Below are 18,315 nucleotides of genomic sequence, written 5' to 3'. Positions count from 1 at the left end.
AAACGATAGTGGTAATTCGATAAGAAACATCATGGTATGCACCATATCCAATAGGGTGCAGTTATGATGTTCGGACACACCATCACACTATGGTGTTCCAGGCGGTATTAATTGTGAAACACTTTCCACAATGTCTTAATTGTGTGCCAAACTCGTAACTCAGATACTCATCTCTATGATCATATCACAGACATTTTATCCTCTTGTCACGACGATCTTCAACTTCACTCTGAAATTACTTGAACCTTTCAATAATTCAGAATTGTGTTCCATCAAGTAAATACACTCAGCATCTACTCAAATCATCTGTGAAGTTAGAACTTAACGATATCCACTGCATGCCTCAGCACTCATTGGACTGCACACATCAAAATGTATTACATCCAACAAGTTGCTCTCTTGTTCCATCTTACTGAAAACGAGGCTTTTCAGTCATCTTGCCCATGTGGTATGATTTGCATGTCTCAAGTGATTCAAAATCAAGTGAGTCCAAACGATCCATCTGCATGGAGTTTCTTCATGCATATATACCAATAGACATGGTTCGCATGTCTCAATCTTTTCAAAAACGAGCGAGTCCAAAGATCCATCTACATGGAGCTTCTTCATGCGTTTTATACCAATATGACTCAAGTTGCAGTGCCACAAGTATGTGGTACTATTATTACTATTTTATATCTTTTTGGCACGAACATGTGTATCACTACGATCGAGATTCATTTTAGGTGCAAGACCATTGAAGGTATTATTCAAATAAACAGAGTAACCATTATTCTCCTTAAATGAATAACCGTATTGCGATAAACATAATCCAATCATGCTCAACGCAAACACCAAATCTCGATGGTAGAGGGAGCATGCGATGCTTGATCACATCAACCTTGGAACCACTTCCAACACATATCGTCATCTCACCTTTAGCTAGTCTCCATTTATTCCGCAGCTTTTATTTCGAGTTACTAACACTTAGCAACCGAACCGGTATCTAATACCCTGGTGCTGCTAGGAGTACTAGTAAAGTACACATTCATATAACGTATATCCAATATACTTCTGTCGACCTTGTCTGCCTTCTCATCTACCAAGTATCTAGGGTAGTTCCGCTTCAGTCACCATTCCCCTTATTACAGAAGCACTTAGTCTCGGGTTTGGGTTCAACCTTGGGTTTCTTCACTAGAGCAGCAACTGATTTGCCGTTTAATGAAGTATCCCTTCTTGCCCTTGCCCTTCTAGAAACTAGTGGTTTTACTAACCATCAACAATTGATGCTCCTTCTTGATTTCTACTCTTGCGGTGTCAAATATCGCGAATAGCTCAAGGATCATCATAACTATCCCTGATACTTTATAGTTCATCACGAAGCTCTACTAGCTTGGTGGCAGTGACTATGGAGAACTATCACTATCTCATCTGGGAGATTAACTCCCACTCGATTCAAGCGATTGTGGCACTCAGACAATCTGAGCACACGCTCAACGATTGAGCTTTCCTCCCTTAGTTTGCAGGCTTAAGAAACTTGTCAGAGGTCTCATACCTCTTGACGTGGGCACTAGTCTGAAATCCCAATTTTAGTCTTCGGAACATCTCACATGTTCTGCGACGTTTCAAAAACGTCTTTGGTGCTACAATTCTAAACCGCACTGAACTATCATGTAGTCATCAAAACGTGTATGTCAGATGTTTCGTAACATCTACAGACGACGCTGAGGTTCGGCACACCGAGCGGTGCATTAAGGACATAAGCCTTCTGTGCAGCAATGAGGACAATCCTCAGTTTACGGACCCAGTCCGCATAATTGCTATTACCAACTTTCAACTAAATTTTCTCTAGGAACATATCTTAACAAGTAGAACTAAAGCGCAAGCTATGACATAATTTGCAAATACCTTTTTGACTATGTTCATGATAATGAAGTTCATCTGATTATGAACTCCCACTCAGATAGACATCCCTCTAGTCATCTAAGTGAAACATGATCCGAGTTTAACTAGGTCGTGTCCGATCATCACGTGAGACGGACTAGTCAAGATCGGTGAACATCTCCATGTTGATCGTATCTTCTATACGACTCATGCTCGACCTTTCAGTCCTCCGTGTTCCGAGGCCATGTCTGTACATGCTAGGCTCGTCAAGTCAACCTAAGTGTATTGCGTGTGTTCCGAGGCCATGTCTGTACATGCTAGGCTCGTCAACACCCGTTGTATTCGAACGTAAGAATCTATCACACCCGATCATCACGTGGTGCTTCGAAACGACGAACCTTCGCAACGGTGCACAGTTAGGGTGAACACTTTCTTGAAATTATTATAAGGGATCATCCTACTTGCTACCGTCGTTCTAAGAAAATAAGATGCAAAAACATGATAAACATCACATGCAATCAAATAGTGACATGATATGGCCAATATCATCATGCTCCTTTGATCTCCATCTTCGGGGCACCATGATCATCCTTGTCACCGGCATGACACCATGATCTCCATCATCATGATCTCCATCATTGTGTCTTCATGAAGTCGTCACGCCAACGATTACTTCTACTTCTATGGCTAACTCGTTTAGCAACAAAGTAAAGTAATTTACATGGCGTTTATTCAATGACACGCAGGTCATACAAAATAATAAAGACAACTCCTATGGCTCCTGCCGGTTGTCATTCTCATCGACATGCAAGTCGTGATTCTTATTACAAGACTATGATCAATCTCATACATCACATATATCATTCATCACATCTTCTGGCCATATCACATCACAAGGCACATGCTGCAAAAACAAGTTAGACGTCCTCTAATTGTTGTTGCAAGTTTTTACGTGGTTTGTAGGTTTCTAGCAAGAACGTTTCTTACCTACGTATGACCACAACGTGATTTGCCAATTTCCATTTACCCTTCATAAGGACCCTTTTCATCGAATCCGTTCCGACTAAAGTGGGAGAGACAGACACCCGCTAGCCACCTTATGCAACTAGTGCATGTCAGTCGGTGGAACCTGTCTCACGTAAGTGTACGTGTAAGGTCGGTCCGGGCCGCTTCATCCCACAATGCCGCCGAAACAAGATAAGACTAGTAGCGGCAAGAAGAATTGACAAAATCGACGCCCACAACTACTTTGTGTTCTACTCGTGCATAGAAACTACGCATAGACCTAGCTCATGATGCCACTGTTGGGTAACGTAGCAGAAATTCAAAATTTTCTACGCATCACCAAGATCAATCTATGGAGTAATCTAGCAACGAGGGGAAGGGGAGTGAATCTACATACCCTTGTAGATCGCGATGCGGAAGCGTTGCAAGAACGCGGATGAGGGAGTCGTACTCGTAGCGATTCAGATCGCGGTTGATTCCGATCTAAGCACCGAAAGTACGGTGCCTCCGCGTTCAACACACGTGCAGCCCGGTGACGTCTCCCACGCCTTGATCCAGCAAGGAGAGAGGGAGAGGTTGGGAAGACTCCATCCAGCAGCAACACGACGGCATGGTGGTGGTGGATGAGCGTGGCAATCCCGCAGGGCTTCGCCAAGCACCGCGGGAGAGGAGGAGGAGGGAGAGGGGTAGGGCTGCACCAAAAGGAGACGTTCTCATGTCTGTATGGCAGCCCAAACCTCAAGTATATATAGGGGGGAAGGGGGCTGCGCCCCCCTTAGGGTTTCCACCCCCAAGAGGAGGCGGCCAGCCCTAGATCCCATCAAGGGGGCGGCCAAGGGGAGGAGAGGGGGAGGCGCCCCACTAGATGGGCCCTAAGGCCCATCTGGACCTAGGGTTTGCCCCCTCCCACTCTCCCATGCGCCTTGGGCCTTGGTGGGGGGGCGCACCAGCCCACCTGGGGCTGGCCCCCTCTCACACTTGGCCCACACAGCCTTCTGGGGCTGGTGGCCCCACTTGGTGGACCCCCGGGACCCTCCCGGTGGTCCCGGTACATTACCGATTTCACCCGAAACTTTTCCGGTGACCAAAACAGGACTTCCCATATATAAATCTTTACCTCCGGACCATTCCGGAACTCCTCGTGACGTCCGGGATCTCATCCGGGACTCCGAACAACATTCGGTAACCACATACATACTTTCCCTATAACCCTAGCGTCATCGAACCTTAAGCGTGTAGACCCTACGGGTTCGGGAACCATGCAGACATGACCGAGACGTTCTCCGGTCAATAACCAACAGCGGGATCTGGATACCCATGTTGGCTCCCACATGTTCCACGATGATCTCATCGGATGAACCACGATGTCGGGGATTCAATCAATCCCGTATGCAATTCCCTTTGTCCAGCGGTATGTTACTTGCCCGAGATTCGATCGTCGGTATCCCTATACCTTGTTCAATCTCGTTACCGGCAAGTCTCTTTACTCGTTCCGTAACTCACATCATCCCGTGATCAACTCCTTGGTCACACTGTGCACATTATGATGATGTCCTACCGAGTGGGCCCAGAGATACCTCTCCGTTTACACGGAGTGACAAATCCCAGTCTCGATTCGTGCCAACCCAACAGACACTTTCGGAGATACCCGTAGTGCACCTTTATAGCCACCCAGTTACGTTGTGACGTTTGGCACACCCAAAGCATTCCTACGGTATCCGGGAGTTGCACAATCTCATGGTCTAAGGAAATGATACTTGACATTAGAAAAGCTCTGAGCAAACGAACTACACGATCTTGTGCTAGGCTTAGGATTGGGTCTTGTCCATCACATCATTCTCCTAATGATGTGATCCCGTTATCAACGACATCCAATGTCCATGGTCAGGAAACCGTAACCATCTATTGATCAACGAGCTAGTCAACTAGAGGCTTACTAGGGACATGGTGTTGTCTATGTATCCACACATGTATCTGAGTTTCCTATCAATACAATTCTAGCATGGATAATAAACAATTATCATGAACAAGGAAATATAATAATAACCTATTTATTATTGCCTCTAGGGCATATTTCCAACAGAACCAATGATGTATCCTGAAGTTTATACCCTTGCGGATACTAATATCCGTTAGAGCGGTGTGGAGGCACAATGCTCCCCAAGCACCACAATGGCTCACCGTATTCTCCTCATGCCCTCGCACAATGCAAGATGTTGTGATTCCACTAAGGGAACCTTTAGAGCGGTCACCGAACTTGTACAATTGGAGACGCTTGAGGGCGGTCACCAAACCCGTTCAAATTGCTCGAGCAATCTCCACAACTTAATGGAAGTCTACCGAAACTTGGCCAAAACTTTACACCACAATGATTGAGCTTCATGACAACACCAATCATTTAGGGTGCCCAAGCAACCAAGAGGAACAAGCTCTAGGGTACCAAGCACCCAAGAGTAATAAGCTACTCAATTTTCACTTCGACGAATCCTCGTGGAGAACTCAAATCGATGCAACTAATGCAATGTCAAGAGCGCATAGAGTGCTCAAGTCCTTCTCTCCCAAATTTCTCAAAGCAACTAATGCTATGGAGAAATATGGGAGGAAGAACAAGGAGGAGAACACCAAAGAAATCCCAAGATCTAGATCCACAAGGTTTCCCTCAAGAAGAGGAGAGATGGATTGGTGGAATGGTAGATTTAGATCTCCTCACTCTTTTCCCTCAAATAGATGCAAGAATCATGGGAGGAATAGAGAGAAAGCAATTATTAAAAGGACAACAATGGCGGGGGTGGAACTTTAGGCCACTGAGCAGTGACTTTCCTGACAGGCTCCACCTTGGGCCACTTCGTGAACTTGTCGATGGCAATGTACAAGTACTCAAAGCCCCCGATTGCACCGGGAAATGACCCGAGGATGTCCAGCCCTAAGACTACGAACGACCATGAGAGATGGATGGTCTGTAGTGCCTGCGCTTGTTGATGGATCTCTTTGAAGTGAAACTGGCAAACGTCACATGTATGCACCAACTCCTCTGCATCACTCAAGGCTGTAGGCCAATAGAATCCTTGTCGAAATGATTTGCCTATGAGTTCTCGCGACCCAATATGAGTCCCATGTATCCCCTCGTGAATATCCGACAACAAAGCTTGCCCTTGTTCCGTAGGGTTACATCCTAGGTTCACCCCATTTTGGAACCTTCGATAAAGATCCCCATCCATGAACATGTCACAACCCAAAATTCTCCTAAATTTTGGATGTGAACTTAGAAGCATATGCATTCATGGTTTACCTTGCATATTTGGTTTTTGAAACAAACATGACCAAAACTTGAATTCAAATCCTTTTTGAGTTTATTTGGAGGCCATGGAAGTTTCACAAAATGATTTTCAGAAAGTTGCATAAAGGCAGGAAAGTAATTTCCTAAGATTAGTTTCCTATTTTGTTTGAGTGAACCAGGGTTTGAAAATAGTTTAATTTGGGCAATTTAACTATGAATAAGACTCTGGATAAAATAAATAAAACAGAAAAAGAAAAAGAAAATAAATAACTTTGCAAATAGGCCCAATAGTTAGTGACAAAAATAGTTTGTCAAAATCCTTCGAGAAAAAGTCCAAGCAGCCAGGAATATTCCCAATGGATTTTAGGGGAAGTTTCCTCTTTGGGGAAAATTCAAATTCAATTTCAAAATTCAAAATAGAAAAAGAAAAAGAAAAAAATGGCGAGGCCAGCCGAGACCTAGCCAGCCAGCCGGCCCAGCCGCCCTCGCGCGCCCTCTCTCTCCTTTCTCTCTGTGAGGCGGGCCCCATACGTCAGCTCCACCCTCAACCTCCCGCAACCGTCGTCCGCCTCACGCGTGCACGACCCAATCACCCACGAATCCACCTCCACGCGGTCCGGCCGCTCCCCAACCCTCGTGACCATGTCCGTTAAATACCCCCGGACCCCCTCTCCATTTCCCCCCATTCAATGGAAGCCGAGTGCCGCCAGGCTGTCGGAAACACAGCCCCGCCATCCGCCACTAAGCCAGCTGTCGCGACTTGATTCCGGCGAGGCCAGAGCCCCTTGCGACCACCCGCCACCACCACGAGGTCCGCCTCACCACAATGATCCTCCTGGACATCCTCGTCGTGCCCATAGCCCTCTGGAACGTTGAGAACATCGGAGCCCGAAGCTCAGCGCCGCCGCTGCCATGATTCCAACGAGTTCCATTGTCCATTTGGTCCCGTACCTTGTCTGTTGCTATTGTTTTGGTGGTGTGCATCTCACTGACCCACGCGCACGTCCAAACACGCTTGGTTTCGAGCATAGCAACCACACCCGAGGACCTCGTTGTCTCCATCGAGCTCGCTGTCGTCGCCTCTGCCGTCCCCGAGCTCGCTTAAGACCACCATAAGACCCACGATTTTGAGACGAGACACACACACACACAGAGAGAGAGAGAGAGATTGAGATTAGAGCATTTCTAAATATAAAACACAACTATGAAAAAAAAGGCTCACACTGGAAAAAAGAAATTGCCAGTAGTGGGTCGGCCAACTAGGGAGCTCCTATCTGCCGCTTATTGCGGCAAACTGTCAGGCAAACGCACAGGCGGCCCCGACTAGGCCGGCCCACCGGCGAATGAGCGGATGTGCCAGCAATCAACCATAGCGACTATAAATTCGCAAAAAAACAAAAAAGGCTCACACTGGAAAGAAGAAATTGCCAGTAGTGGGTCGGCCAACTAGGGAGCTCATATTTGCCGCTTATTGCAGCAGACTGTCGAGCAAACGCACAGGCGGCCCTGACTAGGCTGGCCCACTGACCGAGGTTTAAACACGAGACCTCCAGCAAAGAATCTTTTCGTGATAGCCACCGTAGATAACAAGAGCTAATGATTACAAAGCTGTGCAAGACTATAAGAACCAACACAAACGCAGATCCAGACATTTCCTTTTCCTTTTTTTCTTTTCTTATTTTTGAAATTTAGATCGAAATTCCAAAAAATGTTCTCAAACCTGAATTTTTTTGACAAAATTCAAAAAAACTTCATGTTTTTTTTGCAAATTTCAAAAAATGGTCGTGTTTTCAGAACTTGTTCATATTTTACAAGAAATGTTCAAAAACTTCATAAATTCTTCACTTTTTTGGGAAAATGTTCAGGATTTCAAAAAATGCTCATGTTTATAAATAATCCTATTTTTTGTCAAATGAATGTTTAATGAAAAGCGGACACCTTTCAGTCAAAACATTTTCTAAAAACGTGAACATTTTTTAAAATTACGATTTTTCTAAATATATGTACATTTTTTAAACGGAATTTTTTTTGAAACTCGTAATAAAATTAAAAAAACGAGCAGTTTTTGAAAATAGGAAATCTTTTTGAAACTCCACAACAATAGTAGAAAAAGGGAACACATTTTGGAAACACGAATGTTTTTTGAAAAACGTGAAATTGTTTTGAAACTTCAAAAAGGTTTCAAAAGCTGAACAATTTCTGGAAACACGAACATTTTTTGTAACTCCTGAATAAATTATAAAACACAAACATTTTTGCAAAATTGTGAACAATTGTTAAACACACAAAACATTGTTTTGTGAAGAAATTAAAATTTTAAAATGAAACTTTAAAACGGAAAAGGAAAGGAAAAAAAAGAAACTGAAGAAAGGAGATAAAGACCAGGAAAAAGAAAAAAAAAGAAATAGAAACAGGGAAAAAACCGGTTCTGGTACCTCCTAGAAGGTTCCCAAAACCGGAAAAACCAACTAGGATCGATGAAGCGCTTAACGGGCCGGGCCAGGCCATCGCTCGATTGCTGGACAACTTGACGGCGAATGCAGCCCGGGCAGCGCCCCATAGGCCCGGGGTACCCAGAGGAATACGATCAGATCCGCAAGTGAGTGGGAGTCTCCAAGTGAGTGACCTAAAAAACAAAAGAATCCGCCTGGTTGCCTGCGGCGATGGCGGCGCTCCGCTCCGCGGCGAGGAGGGTCCTCGGCGGCCAGGCACCGCGGACGGTCTACAGGGCGACCTTCGCGGAGGAGCGACAGCGTCTGTCGCCGGCGTTCATCAAGGCCGCTTCGTCCGTCCATCCTCGCCGCTTCTCATCGCAGGTAGCTGCGGGCAATTTTTCACTTTTTCCATGGTTTTATTAGTCCAGAATTATCTGTAGGCAGATTTTTTTTTCAGTTCACACGCTAATTTATTCATATGTGGAAAAAGTACAAGGATACGTGCCTAACTAAGAGGGAGATTCCTAATGGCAACATGGTTCCCCTCATGTATCATTTCATAGTAGTACCAGCATGTTCACGGAAAACACAAAGAGTAGTAGGCTATTCTGGAAACATAATAACCACAACTTTGCATTCAGAAGATATACCCATAAATCATAGCTTTCAGGTGTGAAATACCTCAGTTACATGATTGCAGTCTTGGCTAATTATATCACTTGGAAGTACTTAACTACCACGCTTCCTAAGTAAACCAAGTGCAACACCAGCAGCAATCTCTGAAGGTATGAAAACCCAGCTCCTGCAGCGCAACTTATCAAACCTCAGAAGTTAATTGCTCCCAAACAAAATAAATAAGGTAGCAAAAATGCAAAATGTGACACGGGCTGTCAATCTGAATGTTATACATGTCGTAATAAGATGTTCAACAAAGATAGAGATGATATATTCAGATCATCTGTACAGACTAATCATACTTTTTTTTAAGGATTTATATTTCATAAGAATCACCTCACAAGGGCATAAATATTGCTGCTCCTCCTCATCTATATCAACCTTAAATCTCAGCACCATGACAATAGGTTCTTTATAACAATCAATAAGAAATCTGGCAAGTATCGCCGCTTTGCTGTGACTTGAGACGTTGATCTGTCGCTACCTTCATTTTCTTCTCTTTTGTCTTTGGTGTTCCTGACTTCTAGAGTTGCACCTCCCTCCCCAGCACATTCCCTGTAATTTTTACAGTTCTTTTTGCCATCAGCTAGGTGACTTAATGGAAATCGATCAGGTGGGATAAGGACTCCCGCAGACCTATCCGAAAAATATTGAAACCTGGCAGACCAAAGGAAAATAACTAAATTGTTGTCAAGGGCTGAATTAAGAATGAAATGTTAGCAGGGGCAAGGGAACAAATGTAATCTTGAAAGGTAACTTTCATCCATATCTCTTTGATATTTTTCATCACATATACCAGGAAACATTCCATTCAAGTTTGAGTCACTTAGCAATGTCTCAGTAAAATATCACTCGTGCAGCAAATGACTGCATTTCCTTCAATTCCCATTGGTGCAGAAAAATAAACTCAACTGTAGCTTTTTATTTTTGTTTTTGCGATGGCAGTTGTAGCTAATGTTGCATGACAAAAATACTGTTGAGAGAACGTATTAAAGACATTTAAAAAATAATAATAATAGAGATTGCCTACGACAATAAAAGGTAGCATGTGTATGCCAACATAACAGGTAAGTAAACTCTACCCAGGGAATCCTTAATGAGCTGAAAATGCATCAAACCACATCAGAACCAAGCCTTCAAAGTTCGAATAAAATCATGGTAAATTTCTGAACATTTCTTTCTACATATTCAACTTCCTATCTTATTGAGAAAATTTCCATGCAGTTTGATTCTTGCATGACTATGGCACACTAATACATAGATTAAATTATATGTTCTGTTTTATGCAAATAGAAGTATATTTAGCTAGATCAGAAAACTTATATGCATGCCATTAGCACACACTAGTCCACAAGTGCTGAAAATCCTTGCAAGCATATATTTAGGTCAAATAATCTTACTTCTCTATGCTATACAGGTTTGTTGTATGCAAATAGAAGTATCTGTTAATTCCATGATTCCTCAATCGTACAGCGAGACAGAGGCTAGTATGGTGATGTGAAAATAGGATCCTCAAGAATTCTCCATCATTTTTGTTTATAATTTGACTACTATGTTCAGCCTCCTCGCACTTGTCAGGCTCATGTGCAAGGCTTGCCCCAGCTGGCCAATCAATTCTGTTCCTATACATATTATCTGACTCAAATATGAAGGATAGAGCAAACAGATTTCCATGCTATGTCTGACTCTCAATTTAGCTCATACAATTTGATCACGGCAATAATGTATGTTTTCCTAATTATCCCACAAAATGCGAGATCCCGGAAGCTCTTGAACAAACAAATGACAACCAAAATTCAAAGCATCAGATCGATTCAAATCTACAAAATCCCATGCTGGCAAAATACCCAAGCCTCTTGAATGCTCCCATTTCCATAATTCATGTCCTAAACTCACCGGGCCATTGTTGCAAGACTCAAAACCCTGGCATATCGTGGGCAGACGCTCGAGGCGGTTGTGGGGATGGCGCCAGGGAGGCGGGTGGGCAGGAATTGAGAGGGAGGTGACAGAAACGAAAGCCGTCCGAGTCGATTAGCGGTGTCGATGCTGGTGACGGTGCTGCTGCTTCTCATTGTGGCACTGGAAGCGCTCTCTCTGCTTTCCGGCTCAGCTCGGGCAGCGTAGTGGCCGTCGCACTGCTCCTCCTGCTGGTCTGGTGGTGCTGGACGGGGGATGGTGAACAGGAAGGGCGGCGAAGGCAACGGGAACCATCCAAGCTGACCCTGGAGGCACTGTTGCTAGCGTCAGTGGCATCGCACTGCTACTGTTCGAGAAGACGAGTAACAAAGAAAGGCTGGATTTTCTGTATGGGCCCCAACGTCAGAGACACGGTATCCGCAAGTGCTCTCAGCTCGCTCCCTGTTAGCCAGGCATAAGTTGGAGATGACTATTTTGAGTATTCTCCCTCAGGCCTTGTTCGGTTGCTAGGGATTAATCTCCACAGGGTACTAACACTCCCGCGGGTTGGTTTACTCAGCTAATGCGCTACCTTATAATAACACTATATGCAGCAATATGCTTAAACTCAAAAAAAGTTGTTCTTTTTCAATTTGGATCAATGCTTGTCTAATTATCAATTATGTTTTAGTAAACTGCACAGTTATGAACTCATGTCTTCGGAAGTTCGCCGCACCTAATATGTTCATGTTGTCTCAGGGTGGCGATGATGATCCGCTCACATCTGAAGAGAAAATGAGACTATTTAAAAGGGGCGCTCACTTGATCTTCAGGATGACAAAAGCCATCTCCACCGTTGTGGCCTGCGGAATAGTCATCAAGTGGTCAGTAACAGAGGTGTTCCGTCCTTACCCGACAAGCGATTGTGCACGTGCTGTTCGCAAATGCCGTGAGATGGTGAGTAGTTTTTTATTGTGGCTGTACTATTTAAGTACCTAGTGCACATGTTGTTTGTAATCACTTCTTATGAATGTTTATCTGTGTCTGCCTATGTGTTCAGCTACAGGGTCTACGGGGCAACCCTCCAGCATTGGAGGTTGGTCCTGTGCTGGGTGATGAGATGCTGGCGGCGGAGGTGGCGGAGTTCAAGTCCATGGTGAAGGATATGAAGCGGGAAGCAGCGGAGAGACTGGAGGATTGAGTCAAGCTGGGAAGATATGCACCTGGTTCTCAAGCTATCATGACCATTGTGTCTGTTGTATGGATTCCTATGGTCTATGTGAAACTCCTTTCAAGCTTGATCCGGGACTTTTGTGCTCCGCAGCGTGCGACATCGAAACAATGAAAATTGGAAGTCTTTTGTGTTGTTGTCTTCTCCAACCATCTGAGAAGGGACCAATGTATGAGAAGGGTATAAGCCAACATCCCCTGGATTGTCGCAATATAAGTGAAGGGAATGTGCTTTGTTATTGCCTGGCTCTGATGGTATCAACACATTTTGATGTAGAGGCTTTGCTGGATGTGAGGAGATGTTGCTGCTCCTGGATGTGAGTGGATCTTGCAAGTTTGCGACTATACTGTTACCAAGGACATGAAGAATTCGGTCGAAGCCTCTTTATGAAATGCATGGTTACTGGAGCGCTCCATGTTTGTCTAGTTGCATGTTGTGGTTGCAGCTGAAGAACCTTCTCCTCCACGGGTTAGTTCATGACTACTGTGAATGTTTTTGTTCGCGATTGTAAATGCGAAGCTCCAGGGCGTGTTGACAAGAGGATGTATCACGAACTGCTGACACCAACATTCAAATAATAATACAGTAGATAGATAGGCAGATTCTGCAAAGTAGGGACTAGGGACACTGAACAATGTTGCTTGCTGAACTCAGGCATGCTGAGAACTACAGTAGAATAGAGATCAGACGGGGCACAAATGGCTAGTGATGACGACGGCAGGAACTGAAAAACGATAGTGTCATGAACTCTACTAATCTCGAGGTGGAAATCCTTTTCCTTCTGTAGGCTGGATCTCTTTAATCTCTTAATTGCTACAGTACATACTTCTGTAGGCCGGATTCCACTGTGGCTACCACTACCACCTGCCCAAGTATGTATCGGAAGCTTCATGAGATGTTTTTCTTTTCTTGCTTGACCAGACCACAATAACCAGCGTCGTCGAGTCCTCCTTATGGCAGTGATCATGGTAGCATCTATCTTCTGGTACAAGTCAATGGGCGTCAGACTGTTAGTGCAACCATTGCATCCCTCGACGTGTCGCGGCTACTGCTGCTCTGCGCCGGGTTGCTCTCCTCGCCAAGAGCTTTCCTTTTTTTTTTTGAGCTGGGCCAAGAGCTTTTCCTTTCTTTTTCTTGAGCTGGGCCAAGAGCTTTTCCTATTTTACGCTTGCTACAAAACTGGGCCGAGCCCAAATGCAGCCGTACTATTTTGTCTCCGCGAGAGAGACAGAGAGGAAACCTACCCTCACTCCGCCGCCGTCACTGCCACAACTCCACCCCAACTCCGCGCGCGCGCGAGAGAGAGGATCGAGAGCCGCCACCCGGGTCCGGCGTCCGCAGCCGGATCGCCGCCTCTCCTCCCGGCCGAGGTCGCCACCACTCGTCTGAGGCGGATCGGGAACTCCCAGCCCGCGACCATGGCGGAGGCTGCAGGGCCGACGCCTCTCCTCCACGGCCTCCCGGACGAGATCTCCATCTGGGAGATCCTCGTCCGCCTGCCCCCGAAACCCCTCCTCCGCTGCCGCGCCGTTTGCCGCGCCTGGCGCCGCGCCGCCTCCGCCCGCGACTTCCTCCTCGCCCACCACGCCCGCCAGCCCTCCCTCCCCCTCCTCTTCGTCGACACCGACGACCAGTCCTCCATAGACATCATCACATGCGACCAACGCGCAGCCGACGAGCTCCACTCCGTCGCCCGGCTTGACGCCCCCTCCGGCGTCTCTCTCAGGGCCTGCTGTGACGGCCTCCTCCTCTTACGCACCTGGAATAAGGGTGTCCCATCTCTCTCCATCTGCAACCCGGTCACTCGTCAATACGCTCCCCTTCACCGGCTTGATGACTTCAGGCTCTTGGGGATGTACCCACACAGCCCTACGGGCCAGTACCGACTACTGCTGTACCTGGCCCCGAGGTTCGAGGACGATGCTCAAAGAGGTTCCTACGTCTTCACATTGGGCTCCGGCCAGCAGCCGAGGCACATAGCAGGCCCTGATGCCAAGGAACTGTTGTATTTCCGCGGATCTACCCTTTTCCGTGGTAGCCTGCATTGGCACACGGACGGGCTGATAATGGTATTTGACACCACCGCGGAGTCGTTCCGTCAGATGCACTCTCCAATTGTTTCTGACCACCGCAGTGGCGACCTGTTTGAGACGAGTGATATGCTTGGCATGTTCAGTCTGAATGCACAAGCTACAATTGTTGATATCTGGGTGATGCAGGACTATGAAGGTGAAGTCTGGGCCTTTAAACGCCGGGTTGCATTGCCGATTGCAGAGATCATGGTGCAATTTCAAAATTCTGGAGATTGTTGGGAGCTAATGCCTGCATCTTGTCATGGTGATGTGCTCCTGCTGGCCAAATTTGACGACGACTGGCTACTTCAGATTGGCATTGATGGCAAGTTGGTTGCTAGTCTCCACCGCAGTTTCCTCCGTCCTACTCGACTTCGGCTCAAACAGTCTCTAGTTTCACATAACTTGTTTCTGGCATTAGAGGGTTATGTTATCAATTCTTCGCCTTTCATCTGACCGAAGGCTGTTGAGTGCGGTGGTGCTTCTTAATGGCCTAGCTCTCCGTATCCACATGAGCTGCAGTATGTATTAACTTGATCCTCTATGATCCCACTAGCTTTCTTTTGTTGATGTATAAATTGTTATGATCAAGAAGCTCTGGCTGTTACGGTGTTACTACCTGTTTGCTTTATATTTCTTTGAATACCTTTTCGGGCTGAAGTGGCTGCTGTGAGTGTTGATGCTAAAATTACAAATCAATTGGGTTAGGATCTATAATGTTTTCCAATTGCTTTGACTCATGCCTCTGTTTTCATGAACTTTAAGAATGGACTTCTTTTTTTCCCTTTAGAATTTAGATACTGGTCTTCTTACTTTCTTAGTACTCAATAGTCAATTGCTAGTCAATAGTATTACCTCTGTCCCAAATTAGTATCAATGTCTTCTTTTAGAGGGATTACCCACTCCTCTTCTAAATACTAAAATTTAGAAAAAATGCATGTGCTTCCTGTTCCTTTTGTTGTAGGCTTGTAGCTTATGATGATTTGATGCATATTATCATCCTTATTGACTAGCAAGCAGCACCTGAACTTTTACAAGAGTTGGGAGCACTACATTAATTTCTCATTGGAATATTTTGTTGCAACTCATTCTTGTTCATTGCATCTGGTTAGATATTGAAACACACTGTTATAATTCTGTCTTTATATTGCATCATTTGGAATCATATTTTTCATTTCACTTTAGATGCTTTCCATTTCAATGAAGAATCTATGTTTCTTGTTATGTTCAGTGATGTGATAGAAGAGATGTTATAATGTACAGGCTCATATCGAAAACGATGAAGTGGTTTTGGTCAGCTTTTGAAATAGTTGGCAAATGATCTGCCTCGTGTCTTTGTTTGTCTTTGATCTGAAGAATGTCTTGATTTTTTTATTGAGGTTTCTTTATTGAAGATCATTTCAGTGGTTTCTCTCAATACTAAATATTTAGCCAATATACCACCGGTTTCCTGTTTGTAGTAGCTGGTGATGCATTTAGGGCAGATCGTCCTCTTTGTTGGTTAACTCAAACCTGATTTTCAGAAGAGCTTGGAGTGTTGCTTGTTAAATTACATGATTGCATTATAGCTAACTTAGTGAAATGTTCCTTTGCAATTCATTCTTCTTCGTGTATCCGCTGCGTCTGGTTAGGTATTGTGAAGTTTCGTTATAATTCTGCATTTTGCTGTTGCATTGTTTGTGATCATTTCTACCATGATCTCAGGTCCCAGATTGCATTTTGCTGTTGCATTGTTTGTGATCATCTCTACCATGATCTCAGGTCCCAGATTGTGTTCTCCTTGAGACAATGTAAGTGTCAGCTGTGTTCCTTTTCTCTCTATAACCACGCAAGTCCATGTCCAGTACCACTGGTAGAATGTAGATTCTCTCAAGCAGTACCTCGCTGGCTTTAGTACCATCGGCTTAGGAGTTGGAAAGAAAGCTGGTAAGGTCATTGGATTTAGTAGCTGGAGCTGGAGTGTGGTTGAAGCTGAAAGTAAGTTAAGAAAAGCATGTGAACAATTTGGATAAACATAGAAAAAAATTGTATGAAATTTATAGATTGAAAAGAGAAAGAGAGACTAGCATTAGTTTCGTTTAGAGTGATGTTTAGCAATACTTCCCGTGATGATCCTGGCTTGTAGTATTTCCGTTTCAGGTTCCTAGGTTGCCTGAAGGAAAGATAATAAGCCATGCTTACCTTAGTGTAGATGCAGAAAACATCATCCGCTTCTTGCTGAAACTGGGAAGATGCAGAACATCCAGCACAAAATCAATAGCTGCTATGTTGACATCCAGTTCCAGATCCAGTGAAACCTCAAATAACGCGGCTAAAATTCAAATATGAAACTCGTTTTTTAGAACAAAATATGAAACTTGTAAGACTTAAATCTGTCACCTCCACAGAAGTAGATGCAAGCCCAGCCCGTTTCCATCATGGAGACTTAAGCTCAAGCAATCTCTAGTTTCACATGCCTTCTTTCCTGACACTAGGGTTATGCCGTGAATGCTACTCCTTTCATCTGAATGATGTTGATTGTGCCAGTTCTTCGTAAAGGTCTAAATGTCTGTGTCCTCGTGAGCTACCCTATGTGTGAATTTGATCCACTAGCTTCTTTGTTGATGCATATAAAGATATGACCAAGAAGCCCTCACTGTTATGTGGTTTCATGGAAAAATCAATGCTTGATTCGATACTCTTTCAGGTTGAAGAGAGTATATGTATGTGGTGATGCTCAAATTGCCAAGTTATTATGGTGCGCATTTGAATATATGCTAACTGATCCGTCTCATGTCTCTGTTTTCTTGAATGAGAAAGCTGACTTCGCTGTGTTAATTAGGACATGTTGATGCCATCTTTTGTCTGCGTGTGCAATTGTTCTTCCCTTGTATTACCTCTTAGTCTGGTGCTTATATTTTGTACTCCTAGTAGAAACTGCTGGCTACATTTTCACCCACTTGTGAATTCTGTTTCTGCAACTGAATCTTTCAACATAAACTTTGCCTCCTTGTTCTCTGTAGGCTTTGTCAATTTTGCAATGCTCTGCTGCACATTGCCGCTGGGCTTGGAAGAGGGTATGAATTCTTTTTCACCCCCTCTTGTAATTTGTCCTGCGTTGTGTTTCTGGGACAGTTTGTAGCGCAAAAATGCTATTAATAAGAACTTAAGGGTTGTGCTTTGCCTATAAAAATCTGGGACACCATTTGTAGTTGCCGCTGCTAGATGGGTTTGGTAGGTTCAGATGCCCACCTGTTTTAGCCGGGTAGGTGCAGTGCTTCTACAGTTATATTACTGTATTATGTTAAGAGTGCATTGATTGGATCATACTATGAAATGGAAGAGAAAGAAATTGGACATGGACCCAATCTCGAGAGCTCGGAATGTCCTTGTAATGCTACAACAGTAAGCAGAGAACGAACATTTGTGAACTGGCCATGAGGGCGCCAAGCCCGCGTCGCATACCTCCCTTCGGCCTGCAAATTTCTCGCCTCGCTCTGCAGTGCCTCGTCTCTCTGCTGCCCCAGCGTATCTTCACGGCGCTGTTTGGCGGCTGAGGCGAGGTGTGTGCTCATGGAGAAATCCGCGCTCTGAATCTCGTATTCGAGCGACCACAACAGCTCTTCATGTTTGAATCCTTCCCATGGCGAAAGATGCGTTGCCATGGTCATCATGTTCTAAGTGCAGTATTAGTTGATCTTTGCTCCTTGACAGTGTCCGCCCCACCTTGCAAATTGCGGTGGTGGTCCCTTCAGCGAAGCTTGCAGTCAAGGTTCGTGCTCGTCGGTGGTCTCACGGCTTGCACTACTCCAGTATCATGCGTCTTGTGGCGGAGTTTCGCTGTCAGTGCCTGTCAGGGATGTAAACAGGGCCCCGTTTAAG

At 44.9% G+C, this 18,315-nt stretch overlaps 2 protein-coding genes across 4 annotated transcripts; both read left to right on the top strand.

Moving 5' to 3' along the window:
- The first annotated feature begins 8,725 nt into the window (after positions 1-8,725).
- LOC109777404 (uncharacterized) lies at positions 8,726-15,045 on the top strand. Of its 2 annotated transcripts, XR_005771989.3 has the most exons (4): positions 8,726-8,961; positions 11,911-12,108; positions 12,212-12,562; positions 12,659-15,045. XR_005771989.3 is itself a non-coding variant. In XM_020336043.3 (3 exons), exons 1-3 carry the CDS (start codon positions 8,809-8,811, stop codon positions 12,350-12,352), a joined length of 492 nt encoding a protein of 163 aa, XP_020191632.1. In that variant the 5' UTR covers positions 8,726-8,808; the 3' UTR covers positions 12,353-12,620. The 2 variants fall into 2 exon arrangements, 1 of the variants encoding a protein (XP_020191632.1); XM_020336043.3 differs by lacking the exon at positions 12,659-15,045 and having other exon boundaries at positions 12,212-12,620.
- On the top strand, positions 13,801-17,792 carry LOC109777403 (F-box protein At5g49610). 2 transcript variants are annotated; one of them, XM_020336042.4, is made up of 3 exons: positions 13,801-14,975; positions 16,159-16,244; positions 17,457-17,792. In XM_020336042.4, exon 1 carries the CDS (start codon positions 13,801-13,803, stop codon positions 14,908-14,910), a length of 1,110 nt encoding a protein of 369 aa, XP_020191631.1. In that variant the 3' UTR covers positions 14,911-14,975; positions 16,159-16,244; positions 17,457-17,792. The 2 variants fall into 2 exon arrangements, with proteins under 2 accessions (XP_020191631.1, XP_073366117.1); XM_073510016.1 differs by having other exon boundaries at positions 16,159-17,792.
- Positions 17,793-18,315: the final 523 nt, after the last annotated feature.

Source organism: Aegilops tauschii, chromosome 3 (genome assembly GCF_002575655.3).
Source record: "Aegilops tauschii subsp. strangulata cultivar AL8/78 chromosome 3, Aet v6.0, whole genome shotgun sequence".
NCBI lineage: Eukaryota > Viridiplantae > Streptophyta > Magnoliopsida > Poales > Poaceae > Aegilops > Aegilops tauschii.
The sequence above is the reverse complement of the archived record's forward strand: the minus strand, read 5'-3'. Positions and strand labels throughout refer to the sequence as shown.